The sequence below is a fragment of the Mycothermus thermophilus genome (genome assembly GCF_041956435.1).
Source record: "Mycothermus thermophilus strain CBS 625.91 unplaced genomic scaffold VTJ04scaffold_2, whole genome shotgun sequence".
Classification (NCBI taxonomy): Eukaryota; Fungi; Ascomycota; class Sordariomycetes; order Sordariales; family Chaetomiaceae; genus Mycothermus; species Mycothermus thermophilus.
In genome coordinates, this window is record NW_027191428.1 from 4,753,820 (window position 1) to 4,771,958 (window position 18,139).

General features: G+C 52.4%; 5 protein-coding genes and 1 non-coding gene across 6 annotated transcripts; 3 read left to right on the forward strand and 3 right to left on the reverse strand.

The window, feature by feature from the left end:
- Positions 1-101: 101 nt before the first annotated feature.
- Positions 102-174, reverse strand: VTJ04DRAFT_t42. Its single transcript has one exon. It is a non-coding gene; the product is annotated as a tRNA-Arg (tRNA).
- Positions 175-1,343: 1,169 nt separating this feature from the next.
- Positions 1,344-2,378, forward strand: VTJ04DRAFT_3932 (uncharacterized protein; the record flags this gene model as incomplete). Its single annotated transcript, XM_069361886.1, has 1 exon — positions 1,344-2,378. One exon carries the CDS (start codon positions 1,344-1,346, stop codon positions 2,376-2,378), a length of 1,035 nt encoding a protein of 344 aa, XP_069222452.1.
- Positions 2,379-7,430: 5,052 nt separating this feature from the next.
- VTJ04DRAFT_3933 (uncharacterized protein) lies at positions 7,431-9,119 on the reverse strand (the record flags this gene model as incomplete). The annotated part of the gene is made up of 2 exons (XM_069361887.1): positions 7,431-8,642; positions 8,718-9,119. 2 exons carry the CDS (start codon positions 9,117-9,119, stop codon positions 7,431-7,433), a joined length of 1,614 nt encoding a protein of 537 aa, XP_069222453.1.
- Positions 9,120-10,226: 1,107 nt separating this feature from the next.
- On the reverse strand, positions 10,227-15,015 carry VTJ04DRAFT_3934 (uncharacterized protein; the record flags this gene model as incomplete). Its single annotated transcript, XM_069361888.1, has 4 exons — positions 10,227-10,843; positions 10,903-11,669; positions 12,725-14,508; positions 14,710-15,015. The coding sequence occupies 4 exons, from the start codon at positions 15,013-15,015 to the stop codon at positions 10,227-10,229; spliced, it is 3,474 nt and encodes a 1,157-aa protein (XP_069222454.1).
- Positions 15,016-15,832: 817 nt separating this feature from the next.
- On the forward strand, positions 15,833-16,566 carry VTJ04DRAFT_3935 (uncharacterized protein; the record flags this gene model as incomplete). The annotated part of the gene is made up of 3 exons (XM_069361889.1): positions 15,833-15,840; positions 15,956-16,129; positions 16,248-16,566. 3 exons carry the CDS (start codon positions 15,833-15,835, stop codon positions 16,564-16,566), a joined length of 501 nt encoding a protein of 166 aa, XP_069222455.1.
- A 370-nt stretch (positions 16,567-16,936) lies between these two features.
- VTJ04DRAFT_3936 (uncharacterized protein) lies at positions 16,937-17,994 on the forward strand (the record flags this gene model as incomplete). The annotated part of the gene is made up of 4 exons (XM_069361890.1): positions 16,937-17,121; positions 17,206-17,448; positions 17,534-17,577; positions 17,666-17,994. 4 exons carry the CDS (start codon positions 16,937-16,939, stop codon positions 17,992-17,994), a joined length of 801 nt encoding a protein of 266 aa, XP_069222456.1.
- Positions 17,995-18,139: the final 145 nt, after the last annotated feature.

Here is an 18,139-nt window from a genome sequence, read left to right on the forward strand (position 1 = left end):
CTTCGGGGGCGCACTAGCACCATCATCGAGAGGGGAAACAAAGCAAAATTATTTGGAAGAGAAGATGTTTGGAAAAGACAAAAGAAAAATAGAAAAAGAACCGACCCACCCAGGAGTCGAACCTGGAACCTTTCGATCCGTAGTCGAATGCTCTAGCCATTGAGCCAGCGGGCCTTGGATGTTGGTTGGCTGGATGAAGGAGAACCGTCCCACCATGAGCACCACCCCCCGAATCAGGCTTACACTCAATGCAGCAAAGATTTCAACCAAGATCGACATCCATACGGAACAGGCGCCGTTCAACAAGTGGCACTGAAAGGTCTCTGGCGAAAAACCACGTCTTTTACCTCAAACACAGCGGGATGGAAAGCTGCCCTGAGCAACTCCTCTCCTGGGAATCAGGGAGCCAAACACACATTACAGAGTAAACCACATCAACAATCTCCAGAGAGACTTGGCCGTCTCCATGGCAGAGCAAAACAACCACACACTCCCGGAACTGCTTCCTGTGAGCAAGTTCGTCACCGACTGTGCCGCTGCACCCTGTCGATCCGGGATACTCCCGTCGAATCCCGCTTGACAACCACCTGAACAACACCTGGCACCGGCAACGCCTTGCCGGCCTGATGAAACACCCCACACTCTCTCCCCAGTCTGGGCATGCAAGTCCGGCATCTTCCACTTTTACCAGCACTTTGGGTGCAGGCCCGGCCCTTTATCCGAGATGCCGTACAAATGTTAGCGTCCACAGCGGATGACGACGCCACATATTCCCAGCAGGGCTTTGGCCGCTCAATGCCGCCCGCTCAATCAAAGCAAATTCTCAGCTCGGGCCACGGAACATGCCATGGTTGCCGCAGATGCCATGGATTGCTCGGCCCCAGGCACTCATGCCCCTCACCCCGCGGCGGCAAAGGATTCGTCTCTTGCTCGTCCTCCGGCCATATAATCATGCAAGCCGGGCATACTTGGTCTCTCCGCCATGTCTTCGGCCTCCACACACCGATGCCGAGCCGCTTTACTATTACGCGGCGCCTCCTCCAACCCAATATGCGTCTGACAGGCGAACACTTCTCGCCGGACCATGACCTCCCGGCTTTGCCCAGAGCCTGCCTAGAACGCTCTCAAACACGAGCACAATCTAGCCTTATTAACAAATAAATGAAGCCGAAGTTTGATGTCTGCGCCGCAGCAAGTTTCCTTGCCCTGAGCACTTGGCAACACAGAAGCACCATACATAAGGTAAGGAGAGACTGCCGTTCTGTACTGCCCATGGACGTCAACTTCTCGTTCATTACAACCGCATTCTTCCTCTCATATCCACCTCGGCAGCTATTTCCACGATGCCACCACCACTACTGGCCACCGTCCTCTCCTTGCTAGCCTTCACCCGCGGCGCTCTTTCCCATTCCCACCTAGCCCACGTCATCATCAACGGCCAGCTCTACCATGGCTTCGACCCGCGTCCAAACCAAAACAACCATCCAGCCCGTGTCGGCTGGTCCACGACCGCCACAGATGACGGCTTCGTCACCCCGGGCAATTACTCCCATCCCGACATCATCTGCCACCGCGGCGGCGTCAGCCCGCGCGCCCACGCTCCCGTTACCGCCGGTGGCAAGGTCCAGGTCCAATGGAACGGCTGGCCGATCGGACACGTCGGGCCGATCCTGACCTACATCGCGCCGTGCGGCGGACTGCCGGGCGCCGAAGAAGGGTGTACGGGCGTGGACAAAACCGACCTGCGGTGGACCAAGATCGACGACTCGATGCCGCCGTTCCGGTTTACCGACGCCACCAAGCCAGTCTCTGGCAGAGCGCAGTTCCCGATAGGCCAGGTCTGGGCGACGGATGCGCTGGTCGAGGCGAATAATAGCTGGTCGGTGGTAATTCCCAGGAATATCCCGCCGGGGCCGTACGTTTTGAGGCAGGAGATTGTGGCCCTGCATTACGCGGCGAAGTTGAACGGGGCGCAGAACTATCCGTTGTGTCTGAACCTCTGGGTGGAAAAGGGGCAGCAGGATCAGGGAGAGCCCTTCAAATTCGATGCTTACGACGCGAGGGAGTTTTACAGCGAGGACCATCCAGGTGTGTTGATTGATGTTATGACGATGGTTGGACCGAGAGCCGTGTACCGGATACCTGGACCGACCGTGGCCAGCGGTGCCACGAGAATTCCGCACTCATTGCAGACGAGCGCCGAGACGTGGGTGGAAGGGACGCCGGTGGCCGTGACGAGGGCGACGGAAACGGTTCAGATGGAGATAACTACGACACCTGCAGGTCAGGGAGCCGGTGTGAGGACAGCTACCCCTGCCATGCCGACACCAACAGTGACGAAGAGGTGGAAGGGAAGATTTGAGATGGGTAGGCCATGATGAAAGGAAATCCTGGAGTGTCTGTATTGCATAGTGCTTGTATTTATGGGTCATATAAAATTGAGGCACAATGTTGAGATTCTCTTCAACCCCTGAACGGTGTTCAGAGCCCCAGGCTGCTACGAACATCAAAACACATAATAGGTAAGCAATCATCCCTTACTTCGTGGTGATCATTGTGTTAAAAGGATTGTCTTGTTAATTTCCTACATCCCTCAGGTATGTACGTAGGCAAATTGGCCGCTCGTCCAATTCATGGAATCCTCCTAATCCTCCCTTGTCCGTCGTCTTACCATAGCCTCCATTTCTTCGACCACAGTTGTAATGCGCTTCGCGACATTTTTGTCCACAAAGCATTCAACGCCAGTGCAACCCAACGTATGCCCCGGTGGTTCGGATGATAGTGCATTCTCAAGCCTCCGAGCGGCCTTTGCTTGTTGAATCGTGTTATCATGCGACCGGCGGCACTCTCGCGGTACGAATGTGACGAATCTCAGGGAAGGATGGTTGGGATGTCCGGCCTCATCACGACTCGTATCCGCCAACATCTTCGCGGCAAAGTGATTCAGTTCATGGTTTGTAATTTGGTCAGCCGCAGTCACAACCAACCCCTCGAGTTTTGCGCAATCGTCGATGACAGACAGTAGCGTGGTCATCCGGTTCCACACCAATCGCCAGGATGGCGCAGGTTGCTTCACGCGGTAATCGTAGTCCATGCTCATGACCTTCAATGCCTGGAAGGGCTGCATGACTCCAGCTATTGGTTGGTCGACTTTAAACCCACATATGCTGAGGGTTTCCAGTATCGGAGAAATGGATGATTCCGCCAGGGGTGACAAAAGGTGTCTTATCAACTTGCGGCCTTTGATGACTGTCCGATCGTAATGAACGAACAGCCTGGTAACGGCAAGCCCTGGATCCCGGATTCCCCGAAGCCAGCTCTTTGAAATCACGGTGTCAGCCATCTCGAGGGTGTGAAGGCTGGGATGGATGGGCTCAAGAGACAAGGCATGGTCGTCTCTCTGAGCAAGTTCGTTTTCGCTGACCCATCTCCCGTTCATCTCGAAGGTTGCTAGGTTGGGACAGCGCTTGAACAAAGCTGATACGACGGGTCGCAGATCTTTTGGAGGATTTGATCGACAAAATCGTAAACGAAGGTGCTTCACGCTGGGGAAGTCGAATTGGACACCGGGGTCGCTGGCACACGTAAGGTGACTCCCGCAAGCTTCGAAATTCCGGTTGTTTATGGTTAATGTGTCCTGTCCGTCACGAAGGACCAGAGTCAATGCCCTGACGTTGGGAGACATCCTGAGTAAAAGGATGACCGGCACCAAACTGAGGCGGCACCATTCGCCAATGGACCCTTGATCATGGATGGCGTTGTGTCGATGGCCAGAGAGTGGCTTCAGGCCGACCCAAAGGTAGTGTCGCAAAGCCCTGGTTAGAAACCTCCTGTTTTCCTCGAAGCTACCGGAAATGTAGCCTTCTTGTTGTGATGTTCTCGGGGTGTATGGGTCAAGCGCAATGTGACGTATGTGTAGGGCAAGATCAGGTCGTTCCCAGAGAGTTCGGATCTGGTGTGGGAGACTCAGTTAGAGCTCGACAAGGAAATTTACAGAGAAAGCTGTGTGAGAGGAGGTTTGTAGTTATCAACAATGGGGTTACTTGCTAACTTCCCAAGATCCAAACCGGTGTGAACCTGAATTCCAGTGCGGGTTGTATACCAGCCAGCAAGGATGATACGATAGAGCGGCTTCCGGGATTCACGGTAAAGCCGACGACATGTCAGGCCAACCGATATCAGAGTTCTGCGGCACAATCTATAATTGTAACCCACAACCTCGGCAACATAATTGAGGATTATCAATATGGTTTCACTCGGCAAAGTGGTAAGGGATACCATGGCCGTTTGGTTAGTGACTTTTGGGTGTATCGACTCGGCGCCCCCTCCTCGTTTCCGCTTCTTGCTGGTCCATGGGCTCCCCGGTAGTATGGCTGGCATTAATTGGGCTTGTGGGCGCAGATTGAAAAGCGTACGAGATTTCCGTGAGATTCTGGGTCAGGAAGAAAGATATGTAAGAGGTAGGTTGCAGTCAGACTGACGGGGGAGCCACGTGGGATTGACTGGGTCTATTTAAACTTCAATTATAAAAGCGCCAAATTCTCCCGGTCCGAGCCATTAGGTACCTATTGGCAATTCTATTGGAACCCCAAAGCTTTAAATCATTGATGGTTATTAGGTACCTGTGTGCAATGTTGTCACTCTAAGCCGATGAAAGGACCAATTAATGAAGGAAGCACGGTGTTCTTATTAACACATCAGCCAGTCCTTTGGACATCGTCGTAACATGTCCCATCAAAGCAAATCATGCCTCCCCAGGTGTCCCTCTTTAAGTTTCAAATTACTTACATCTACCGGCCATAGACACTCTTGATGATGACTTAGTTTGGTAAGAGAAGCCTATCGCAAGTCTATCGACAGAAAAGCATTTGCGAGCCATCAAAACATCAGACACAGAGATGATAAGGACATTGGGACAAAGAGCCAGAAAGGCATGATATTCTACTCATACAGATTGCTCACCATCGCATTTTCCGACATTAAAGATCGCAATTGATGGCCTTCAGTTCAGTACCTCAGGGAGCTACCTATTGAGGGAGGCAATGGTCATGAGTGTCGTCCGCCTAATCATGGAATATCTCCTCTGCCCAGACGCCAGACACGTGCCATGCTTTTCTGTTTCTATTCCCCGATTCCAACCCATAAATACTGGAGCTTTCACTTCGCAGCGTAATGACAAGTATGTACAAAATGCCTGACCCTTAGCCCAACTTTCGCATCAACTCTTCTGTGACATAGTCAGAGCCCAGACCTGAACGATGGCATATGCAGAATGAAGTGAAGGAAGCGGTTGAATTCTTCTGAGAAAACTATCTGAGTCCCAGAGGGCCCGGAAGCCCTGAATATATACACAGAGAGGGGTGGCGCCAGGTGGGCCATCTGGGCCGCCAGAGATGGAGGCTGAGAACTGAGGCTGGCTGACTAAGCCAGACTCAGGCCCAAACCGGCCATATCCTGTCATATATGACTTGGAGAGTGAGGGGTCCCGAAACCCAACTCTTCGCCCAATTTCAAGGACTTCCAGGTTAGGAAAAGACGACGTGAAGAAGGAAATCTTTTTTCTCAACTCGTCAGGGGAGTTAGACACATATAGCAGGAGTGTGAGATGCTTAAGACTCGGATATTTTCGTGGCTTGTTCCAGTTGATATTGTCAAGAAACCTGGAGGAAAGGCGGCCTCCCTTGATCTCATTATCGGGAACAGACAAAGTCAGTGATGTCAAATTCGGGACCATGCAGAGCAATAGAAGCGCAGGGCCGGCGCTGCGGAGACACCAGGCATTCATGGAATTGTACAGTGTCGTCATATCCTCCAGAGATATGATAGCGCCTTTTTTGTTGGAATTTCCTCCAAAATACTTCTCGATTGCTCTGGTCAGAACCCACTCGTGCGTGTGGATCTTGCCTCTGATCGGTCTGTGATGTTCGCGTCGGTGACTTGAGGGATCCAACCAGACGTGCCGAACATGCTGTGCTAGATCTGGCCGGTTCCACAAGGTACTGATCTAAGAGTCAGGAAAGGTTAGTCTGCAGTGATACTACAGGCATTATTGGACCGGGAAAATAACGAGGGGTTCGGTATGTGAGAGTTATATGGTCACTCAATCCAAGGAATAGGGGTCACAGACCAGACAGCCCAGATCCAGGCGATGATGTTCCACTGTACCAGGTTCCATCGCTCGCGACCCAGCAAAGATTTGGTCGTAGATCAGCGGTCGAGTGAGTCGATATAAACCTCGGCACACGAGTCCCAATGTCATGAGCTGCTGGATGTAGACACAATACGGGGTGTCTTCCCGCGCTGGAAACAGGGAGTTAATAACCATGAGGAGGATCTCCGTTGGAAGAGTCAAAATAGCTGGCTGTTCCTTGTTTTCATCAGACTTGGCTGGCATTCTCCGGCGGGAGTTGTTCTGGCGCTTGCGTTTCGTTCCCATGGTGACGGATTGAAGGAGTTCACTCGGAAGGAGGTACAGTAAATCAGTGGTGAGACAATATGGGGAAATGATTTGCGACGGACGTAATTTCAGCTGACCGGAGGGGAGGCTCGGAAAGGTGCAATCATGCCAGGATCATATCCAGGCATGGGGTTGGCTTATATTGAGTTGGCAATGAAAGCTGGTAGCATCAAGTAAAGCCAGCAACAAGGGAGACAAATACTCACTCCGAGGATGTTTGTCTTTATTACTGAAAATGGTCTCTATCATCTGGTCCAAACCCACTTTGTGATCTTGACAAGCTTCGTTATTTCGTCCTTGTAATTAGCACCCTTATGTGTTGAACAAGGTCATAATAAGAGCTTAAGAAATGGCTTTAGCTGATTCTAGTCATCGCAATTCGTCAATGGAACAATCTAGTAGAGTGTATGTCCATTTCCTTTTGTATAGTTACCCCTTTGTTGTTCTCTTTGTGTCCTGGTACATTGCTTCTTCGATGAGAGTTGCTGGACTTTGGCGAACTTTATCTATCAACCACTCATGTTTGCCCTGATTAAGTGTCTATCCACGTTTTGCCTTATTATTACAAGTCTTGTATCATTTCATGTTGCATCAAGTAATTATGGACGTGCCGACCCAATTGTCATGATTACTCGAACAGGTCGTCACCCACCTAAAAGGTGCTGAGGAGATTATGTTGGGAGGAGAACTCAGGGGTTCCGGAGACCAGGCATAGAGTCCCGCAGTCAATTGCGGCAACAGCTCCCCAAGAATACGAAAGAATAGCATGAAAACAGGGCATGTTGGTCTTTGTTGTCGGTGTAGGTTGACCTCTCTGGCTCGAGACTAAAATACAGCGCGCGAAACGCATCGCAGTCATGCCACCCTCCCCCTGTCCACTTCATCCCCAACCCAACGACCCACAGAAACGCAACGCGAAACGGCTTCCCATCTCTTAGCCACCTTTGCAAGCAGTCCTCCTCGTCTCAGTGCCCTAGAGTCCCAAAGCCTTCTCTGTCTCTTCGACGATTGTGGTAAACGGCTTGGTGTTATCTCCCTCCAGAACCCACTCAATTCCCGCCTCGTCGACAATATGATGCCCAGCCCAAGGAACGGCGGCCTTCAGGTTCTGCCAGTATGTAGGTCCCGGGGCACGGACCCTGGGCCGGCGATACTCCCTTGGAATGAGGACGACCCTCTTGAGATTGCTGCCGAGGATCCTGGCCTTGAGCTTCCACGCAAAGCCTTGCATTTCCTGGGGGCTGATTTGGTCCGCCGCAGTCACCAGAAAGCCACAGAGGTTGTGACAGTCCTTCAGAATGGTGTCAAACACCGCCATGCGGTGGCCCTGCCAGTCAAACCTGAGTCCCAGAACATCCAATGACGGGAAGTGGGTGATGGTGTTAGGGACCCCGGAGTCCATGACGGCACCATCGATGTGCAGGACCTTGAGGGTGCTTGCGGCTCGAGTTTGCGAAAGCGGAATCAAGAGCTCTTGCATGAGACGCGGCCTGCGATTCCCTCCCGTGCAGTCGATATAGATGCAGATCTTGGTGAGAGTCGCAGCCATAGCATTGGCGAGTTGCCGCAGTGTTGCGGATTGGCCGGAGCCGATGCCCAGGTCTTCCAGGACAAGGGAACGGACATGCAGCGCATCGAAATCGTAGACTTGAAGGTCCGGTACGCGAGCTCTGTGGCCTCCGGAGCTGAGAGTGAGGGTATCGAGATTTGGTGTGAACTGGAGAAGCTGACCGAGTGGTAGGCTGTCCTGCGATCCGTCGTGGCTGTACCTCAAGAAAATCTTGAGAGATCGCAGGGCAGTGTACGTGGCGTGAATCTGCTGTTTAAACTTTTCATCAAGACCACGGAGCGGATTGAGGAATTGAAAGCACGTCGAGGATGTCATGATGCAGGTCTCGGTGTTCGGCGCCATGGCCAGCAGTAACAGAGTCGGAATCCACCTCGATTGGCCCCAGTCAGCGACGGACCAAGACCTGTCCATCGACTTCACCCCGCGGAGATTGGTGCCCAGATGCTGCTTCAGAGCCTGTGAAAGACACGGTTGGTTGGCGCGGACGCTCCCGTAAACCATGGTTGTCACTTCCCGGCCTGCAATTTGACGAGGAGTCTGGAGAGATCCGTGATAGTCAAGGCAAATCTGCCGGATGTGGTTCCGCAGGTTACGGTTGTTGAACAGCGTCCGAATCTAATCCGGCGTCGAGGCATCAATTGTGTTAGTTACCATTTTGGGAAATTGGCGACTTGGTGATATCAAACGTACCAGCTTCGGGAAGTTCAGACAGGTCGGGTCTGTAGCTTGACCAGAAAAGTCAATCTTGCCGGCGAATATCGTATGATACAAGTAAGGCAGGGTAAATTTGTAAAGACGCTTGCATGTCATGCCCACGTTGATCAGACTCTGGCGGAACTCCCGGTATCCAACACTGGCCGACCGAAGGTCGTCCCAGATCATGTGCAAGAGTTCAGTAGGAAGATTCGAAAGGCTTTTCGCCGCTGCTCCAGACTTGGCATTCGACCCAACGGGCGAGTTGACTGTAACTCCCCGGAGTCGGTTGGCGCCAGGAAAAGTCGGCATCGTGTCGGAGGATGGAGCTTTGGTCGGTGAGTGCGACAGCACAGGATTTCGCTTTCTCTTTTTGTTGGTGTGGTTGAGGGGCAACATTTTGTTGACTGCTGTTGTAGAATGGGAAGTATGTGGATGTTTCGAGAAGGAAAGGGTTCTGAGAGAGGAGGGGGGGGGGGGGGGGGGAGGAGTCGAGTTTGTAGTGGTAAGAAGGGATGGAACCAATTTATGAGAGGGGTAAAGCCATTCTTCGAAGTAAGGTAAAGGTTGCCAACTTCAGTTGACTGGGGCCTTTGTGAGAAGAAAGTGGAAAGCAACAGTTTTCTAGTCGAAGAGTTTCAAAACGACATCTGTTGGTGCCTCTAGGAGCAATTCCATAAAGGCCCTCCTCACGACTGCCTTGGCCCTCATATTCCTTACAGAAAAGCAAGCTGTATTACACCTCCAAGTTCACCACCGCCACTCCACTACCATCGCAACATGGTATTAGTCTAGTCTAAGTACCATCAAAGCAATTCAATATTTGCCATGCTGCGGATCTAGAAGACCCAAGGAACATCCGATGAATTATCCAGGATCATGGTACCGAGGACTACTCGTCCCTTCTACTGTCGGCGGGCCTTGAGGGTATGGAGAGGTACGGACCAGAGTCAACAACCACGGACGTCGATTCATCATAGCAGTGTTTTTGAACCATGTGAGTTATACTGGCTTGTAGGCAGCCATAGGGCTTGCCATTTGTCATCGCATTTAAACTGCACCCGCTACTGAGCGCTGATGGAAAGTCTTCGTGGACTAATTATGGCAGTATTAGTGATGGTGTTGCTGGTGAGTGGACTTGCAGTAACCAGGTCCGAGGGGAAGCAAGGAGCCCGGTCTTGTGCCTGGGATCGATTTATGTTGGAAATGTCGCAAAAGACTATCTCATCATCAACATCGATGTAAGGATACGCCATGTGTCGATTCATCATCTACCCTGGAATGAAGGATCCCAAGGAAACTCCAGACATTCACGATCATGATGAAACAACATGCGCTCGAAGAAAATGCCAAATCAATCGCTGTCCCTGATAAAATCACTCTCTCCCGAACTGATGTCCTTCCACGATCGAATCATGGTCTCGCATCCAGAGCTGTCCGTGATCAAAGCAATCACTCAAACCCTCTTTGGCTGCGGTCAGGCTGCACCTTTATACCCGCCTCGCGTCAATCTCCCGCCAACCCACCCAAAATGGCAGCATAATGGCCCTCTGCGAACGGACGTACCATCTGATCGTAAAACGCCCCTACAGAGGCCCTGATCACAACGCTCCTAGCCCTCAAAGCCTCCACAGCCCAATGGACACCTCTGTTATGGACCGCATCCAGCCACTTGGGAGGCGGCGGGGAAGTCTCCTTCTGCACCAAGCTTCCTTGCCCTTCGCCAGTCGGGAGCGGCGCCCGAACCTGCATGTAGGCAGGTGTGTAGCTCTCCACGCCTGCCACCACCTCCAGGAGTCGGAGGTGCGGCCAACGGTTCGGGTTGCTCTGAAGGAAGTAGGGAAGGGGTTTATCCACGTTTGTGACCGCCACGGCGAACCCGCTGAAGGTCTCGTCGGTGACCTCCCAAGGGAAGTGCAGGTAGAGCTTGCGCAGCTCGCACAGGTTGCAAAGCGTCCCGGCGAGGGCGTTTTTCTTGGTCCATTTGTGGTAGGCGAGCATCCTGCAGTCGAAGGTGAGCTTGCGAAGATTGATGAAGGCGGGGATACCGACGACTTTCGCCTGGACGGTAGCGGCGACGAAGAAGCTTGGGCTCCCTGGAGTGTAGGGCGTGGTTAGTAGATCTGATAACCAAGGTAACTGGTCTGAGCACTTTGATGTGGATTTCGCCAATGTTACTCACATGGTGCAATAGATAAGACCTCAAGTTTGTCCTTCGTCCCCTGCAACGCCAGCAACATCTGGCGGACATCGGCCATTGTGGAGTTCTCAATGAAGATGCTGTTGTTGGTGACAGAAAAGGCGCTGAGGTTGGGACAAGCAGTGGTGAACTGGTTCAGACCGTGAGTTGACACAAACGAGTGGATCAAGGACAAAGCCCGCATATGCGGAAGCTTAGGCTGGATATGGTCGTCCCATGAGCCCTTGGCCGAACAGATGACGAGGTACTCGAGTTTCGGGAAGAGATACAGTATCGGGCCAATGGAGGCCAGGTGAATCCCCGCATCTGGTGTCGGGCAGCAGGTCGAGTGGCGCAAGGTGAGCGTATGAACGTTCGGAAGCGTCCAACGAGGGCCGTGAACGGGGCCATTCGGGCCTGCTGCACGAAGGAAGCAGTCCGTATCCCCCCAGCTGCAGTCAGCGGTGAGGTCGAGACGGGTCAATCCGGGCGAAAGCAATGCTATGACGAGAATGTGGACGGGTTGCCTGGGAATTTTCGAGGGGCTGCCTTGCCATTGCGGTTGCTGTCGCGCCTGGCCTGGCACGTCAACGAGGTGGTACATACCAAGGTCAAACATCTTGTTGAGAAACTGGAGGTAATGGTCCACCCAGTGGTCCACAGCCGGGTCGCGCAGGACACATGATCGATCCCAGGGAGAAGATGGACGAAGGGACATGGCGTTGATGGCCTTGCCCAGAGGCTGGTTGGACAACAATGTCCTGTAGAGCCTGATGCGTAGAAGTGTGACCGAGTTGGAGTCTGACGTGGTTCGCTGTCGACAAACAAATCCGTGTGGCAAGTGTCGGGCCGTCAATTGCATCATATGGATGTGATGGCCGTGTTTGAAGGTAACGTCGTCAACAATCGTCTCGTAAAGGATAGGCTTGACCAGTTCATGAAATAGAGCCACATCCGAGTACCTCGTCAGAATTAAGAAAAGGAACAGCAGCCACGGAGTGAAGATCTAGGCACACGCGCCATGTCAACAAAGTCAATAATATGTGAAGAGTCGAGTCACCACATGTGAAAAACACTTGATTGTGCAATGTTGGGTTGTTGCTGTTGTGGTACTCTTCTTTCCATTATAGTACGTGTCGTTGTTGTATAGTCTCCTTCATCTTCAACAGTTGTGAATGAGACTCGTGATCTGAATCTAGATAAAGGCGCTCCCAGACCACTTAACAACCGTTGGTACGTAGACTAGTTGAAGGGGAAAGGAAGCTTGCAACATACTTACTGAGCAAAGGAGCAGGAACCTCCCCCCTGATACATCATCGGCTCAAGAGCGGTCTAAGAAGGCGTCAACATGAGATGGTACATTGACGCTGACTGTCCCATGCACCGGTTATTTAGATCATGTGTTGGTTCGGAGAAATACTCCTATGGAACTGTGGTGACGAGCCAGATCTACAACTCAACAATAAGACGGAGTTACCAGTCTTTGACTCTGCATGTGACAAAGAGATGAGCCCGCAGATTATTGAACATCGGTTCTCAATGCAAAGAGTCCATTTATTAACCCTTCTCCGACTATCTCCTGGCAATATCTAATGCCTGTTGGCCATTGAAACAGGACGACATAGCAATCGCCTTTCAATCCCCTGGTTACACAAACGTCCCGTTGAATCTATCCCAACACAATGCTTTGCTGTTCTACAAGCCAAATTTCTCCTTCAAGAACCGCCTCACCTCCGCATTTCCACCCTTCCCAACCATCAAGCCACTCGGATCTCCCTCTATCTTCAAACCCTTCAACGACGTCGCCCTCGACAGCGCCACATACACCTGCCCTTCCTCGAACGCCCGCGAGAGATCCACAATGACACGATCCAGCGTCATGCCCTGAGACTTGTGGATGCTCAACGCCCAAGCAGCCGTCAACGGTATCTGGGTCCTGCAGAGCAGAGAGTACGGCGACTCGTCCCCGAGCTCGTGGACGTGGCACTCAGGCATGATGGTGGCGACCTGTCCGTTCAGGAAGCGCACGACCGGCCAAAACAGGCCTTTGCCTCCCTGACGCTGGTTCTCTTGCAGCTGCTCGTCAGAGAACTGGCGGATGTGGGCTTCCCTGATTGTGGCATATGTACCGACGATACCGTCGGTGTTGTCAGGACCAGCTTTGCGGGGCAGCTTGTCTGGATCATATGGGTCGAAACGGCAGATGATGCCCTGGCTGCCATTGCACAGACCGAGGCTGAGGTCCAGGTTGACGAGCAAAACGACGAGCATGCCCACCTTGAGGTTGAGAACGCGCTCGAAGCGATGGTCCTCAAGTCCGCGGAGAGAGCCGTCAGGGTTCTTTTGACCCTTGTATTCCAGATTCGGGTGACGTTCCTTATCCCAAAGGAAGCGGTCAAAGCAACGGAAGGTATGAACAGGAGTCTTGAGGCGAGCAAAGGCGGCGTCGTTGGTGCGCTTCACTTCTTCGCGGGTGGAGAAAAGTTTGACGGCGTTTGTGGTCACTGATTGATGGTTCATGAGAAGATCGACTTCTTGCTGGGTGAAAGGATCGCCGATTCTGCACTTTTGGAGCAAAGAGATGAACTCTTGGTCGCTTTGTCGGTGGATAGAGTTGAGGTGGACGTGGACAAATTTGCATTCATCCCAGGCTTTGCTCTTGAATGCCCATTTCTCATCGTCGGACCAAGAACTGCGGCATTTCGGGCACCTGTGGATTGCCTCATCTCCTTCCATAGAAGATACCAGGTCAGAGCCGCAGTGGATGCAGTGTTGAAAAGGCTTGACTGGAGGAAGCTGGCAGAAGTCGCCTGTGACGATAACCTGAACTCCTCCAAACGGAGCGGTGTTGTTGCGGCGGGCAACCTTCATGATGGCGTTGAGCCTTTCGAAGTGAAGGTTCTCGACCATGCTTATTTCATCAATGATGATGACATCAGTCTCGGTGAGCCGTTTGCGAACTGTCTTGCCCTTGGCTGCATTTTCGAGGGTTTGGAGGGAACGCTTGTGGTGGTCTGGCGTCCAGCCAGCAAAAGTCCAGGTCGTAGTCCCGTTGATGGCCAGCGCAACCTTGCCCGTCGGAGCCATGACCCTGACTTTCAAACCCATCGTCGTCAGGCGTCGGCGGATAGCGTGAAGGACCGTAGACTTCCCACATCCCGCCGAGCCTGTGTAGAAGATGTTCTCACCACTGGCCGCCAGCTCCACAACTCTGAGCTGCTCTGGGCAGAGAACAGGCTCAGTCTTTGGCTGCGGCACAGGAGCAGGGACCGGTTGAGAAGGACCGGGCATGCCAACCGGCCTGGCCTCGACAAACGGAGGCTCATATGTGCGAGTTCCTGGTTCCATCTTGGGCAAACCGAGCACCTCCCGGGTGTAGCATCTGCGAAGCCATGCAAGATCCAGTAACACATCGAAAGGCAACGAGGCTGCAGCGTGCTTGTTGTCCATAGGGCAGGCGTCAAGCTTCCGTTGGCAATCCCAATACTGTTGGGCTATAGAAAGCGCCAGCGGGGAGAGCGGACGGCCCATGTGGTCCTTTGGAACTTCCGAGTCGCCATGGTTGGCATCTGCCTGAGGTTGAGATGATGCTTGAGAATGAAATGCCATCTGCGGTTGAGACGATGCTTGAAGCTGATATGATGTCTGAGGCTGGGACGATGGATGAGTTTCATATGCTGCATGAGGCTGGGAGTATGACTGAAATTGATATCCTGTCTGAGGCTGAGACGATGACTGCAGCTTGGATGGTGTTTGGGCCTGGGATGAGGAATTGTATGATTTGATGGCTGAACTGCGACCAGGAATTACGCCGTAACCTGTGGGATCGTCTTCGTCGTCGCTGATGACGATGGCATTGTCGGGGGTGCCCGGCTCGACCTTCCGTCGCTTGGGGGTTTCGGGAGTGTCCGAGTACCTGACATCACGGCTCAGGTGCATGTCGGTCCCTCGCTTGCCAAACGCCGGAGTGGCATTGAGGCTCGGAGCAGTCCATGAGGTTGCCACACTGTGTACTGGAGATGAAGAAGTCGCCGCAGTCGATTCATCGCCATAATCAGCACAGACCTTCGGGATGGCCTTCGAGCCACGTGGTGTCCAATCGACTGGGTCGGCCATTTGAAAGGTGGTTGAATTGTCGTAGATTCAATTGGCGGACCATCGACAATCGTCGCATGTGGCTGTGAAGTAGGCGAAGGTTGTTTGTTCCGACCTGGATGTTGAAGTTGAAAAAGAAAAAGAAGGAAGTTCGAGACTTTGCTGAAAGTGTGTTGAATGGGATGCCCCACTCCAGCTGCCTTGTTGGCGCCAAAGATTGGCACCGCGACATGTACGGGGATGCGCCAGTGATGAACATGGGGAGGCAAACAATGGGAGTCATCTGAGCGAACAAGGTGGTGCGAAATGGATTTCGACAAATTTGTCTTATCAAGCCTCAAGGGCGGACCTTTATGGTGAGATAATAAGTCAAAAAGCGATGTTGTGCCTGATTGCACTGGTCCTTGTTCCAAAGTTCCAAAGATGGCTTTGCCTTCCCAAAAGATGTTGAGATCTAAGGTATTTATTAGGCCGAGAGGCCATAGAGTACAGCAAAACCCAAGACCTCGTGGCGAGACTGCGAAACCTTGGATTCCGTGTCAACAAACTTCCAGAATCGGTATCTAGGCACTCAAACCGAAGAGAGCGACCGACCTGGACCTCTCGTTCCCAAAACTACAACTTCTCTTGCCCACTTACAAGACGCTCCGCGATTTCTTCCTGTTTTGGCATCCGTCCCAAACACCGTGCAACCTTCAAAATGGAGGAGAAAGCCCAAATGGAACCTCACCTGTCCATACTCTCGAAGTTCGAGCAATTTCTCGATCTTCCGCCGGAGATCAGAGTCAAATTTACGACCATGTGTTGAGAGTCGACGGTCGTTTGATAATTACCGACAATGAAGGGGTAAGTTTTTCGCAGAGACCCTCAAGTTACCTCAGCGAATTGATTCGCATGGGCTAGTATGGATCTCAATATTACTTGGACATGAGCTCGGCTACCGTTCTCCCAATTGTCTAAGGCTGGACAAGTATGAGCGGGATTACCTCATGGTCACGGTTAACCTCTCCATTCTCCGCGTCAGCAAGCTCGTCTCCACTGAAGCGACTCCCCGATTTTATTCGATCAACACCTTCTGTTTCACAAGGACATTCTTGTCTGTAACTGAGGACGCGTCTATGCTCATGATTGAGTGGTAAGTTGGCAGGAGTAACAACTTCGGCGAAGAGAGCAGCTCAAGCCCTGAGTTCCCTGCCTCATGGAAATAATGTCACTCCGGAGAGTGTGAACGCTGATCGCAGAATCCCCCGCAGGCTCCAAAGAATTGACCCAAAAGCCACCAGCATCCTGGCTATTCGTGCGTCCCATCTGGTCATCATGAACTGTCGTCACAGCGCCGCTAATGTTTCTTCCACTTTGACCAAACATACCGCCACGACAGATTGCGACATCTCCATTTGGGACCGTCAACAGTTTGATGGTATTATCCACGACAATGTGGCGCGCCTCGGCGAACTTACGCCAAATCTTCAAGAGCTTGTAATCCGTTACCACCCCACCTTTGATGTGGACGAGGAGGGTGAGTTCATCTACGATCTCGAAGATTTGAACACTTCTTGGGAAGATCCGTGAAGTTACGAAACAGACATTTGGTGGTCAGATTAACAGGCTCCGTTTGGTGGGCTCTTGGGGCGTCCCGTAGCCCCACGACTGTGGCGCCAGCACTGTGTATGGGAGTGGGAAGGGTGCAGGCTGAGTAAGATCAAGCTGCAGCAACGCTGACTGGGTGAACACTTCATCTTCCGGGACAGGTTGAACGGCACTCTGTCCGTCCAATCCCAACATTCCACTTGCATGCTCCGTGACACAGGCTCGCACCGGGACCTTCCAACGCAGTAAACGTCGGGGAACGGGCAGAGCTATCAATAAACTGGCAAAATTGCCTCGTTCGGTGTCAACCCTGCTCAGGTTTCGCTCATCAAACTCATCAACATTGAACGCGATGCCCCCGCGCAAGAAACGCCGATGTCCCAAGAGGCGCCAGAAAGCCAGGTGTCCACCACCTCCACCACCACCGCTACCACAGTTCAAGTACTTCTTGGCCCTACCGTTTGAGATCCGCTGTATGATCTATGACTTTGCGTTACGGAAGCCTAAAGGAGTAGGCCCCATTGTGCCGTTCGTCAGGTAATCAGGTCACTACATGTTTGCGGATGGGAACATCAAGACTTCTTCCAGGCGAATCATCAAGTATTAATAACCATCGCTCAGGAAGCGACGGGGTCCCTGGCGGCGAAACCACCCGCCCGGCTTGCTCCAAGTCAGCAGGCAGCTTGCCGCTGAATCGACACCGCGGTTTTACGGGATGAACAAGTTTATCTTCTCCCACGAGGCGTCTCTATCATTATTTTCCTTCCCGAATGCCTTAGCTGGGATGCCGCGCCCTTCTGACACGGGGCGCGGATCGCGGTATAATCCCATGGTCGACGGGCGTTGGGAGCCCATGCTCCTATGGTATTAAGATATTTGAGCTTTGATACCGGTTTCCTGGTTAAACATGAGACTGGGACTAACCTTCCCTGCGCTCCCCAAAACCCAGGTTTAAAAAGATTGGCCAGAATGCTACATACATCACGGCGCTCGGTAAGCGACATTTCCCCAGTGCAGGCGCCTCATGGACCAGCCTCCGTTACCTGTTGACCTAAGACTAAATATTTAACGGCTTGAGTAGAATACGATTTCGGTTCAACCTCCCTCAAAATGATGAAGGATTCATTGCGCAACATCGCTCAAATCCAACCATTCGTCCCCAACCTCCGCTCCCTCATGATCCGCTACACCCCATACCATTCCTGGGGTTCTCAATGTTGTCGACAACTTGGATTACCCCCACAAGTTTGTCAGCCCATACTCGACCTAGTCCGTGGACTTATGCTGGAAGCGGGAGCGCAGGACTTCGAGAATGTTGGGATGGTACCCAACTTGGCTCGCTCACGGAAGGCCAAAACAGCCATACAACCAGAGGAGCACAATCATGGGGTCGAAGGATATGTATTTTGAGGAGGATGAAGATCTCTGAAGTGCACATCATGCCCCTTCGGCAATCCAGGGAAAAGCCGGAGGTATCGTAGGGTTCCAGCTTTGAAACATAAGATGTTGGACGGCCACTCATGGGCCACTTGATGTGCGATAGTATGTTACCACT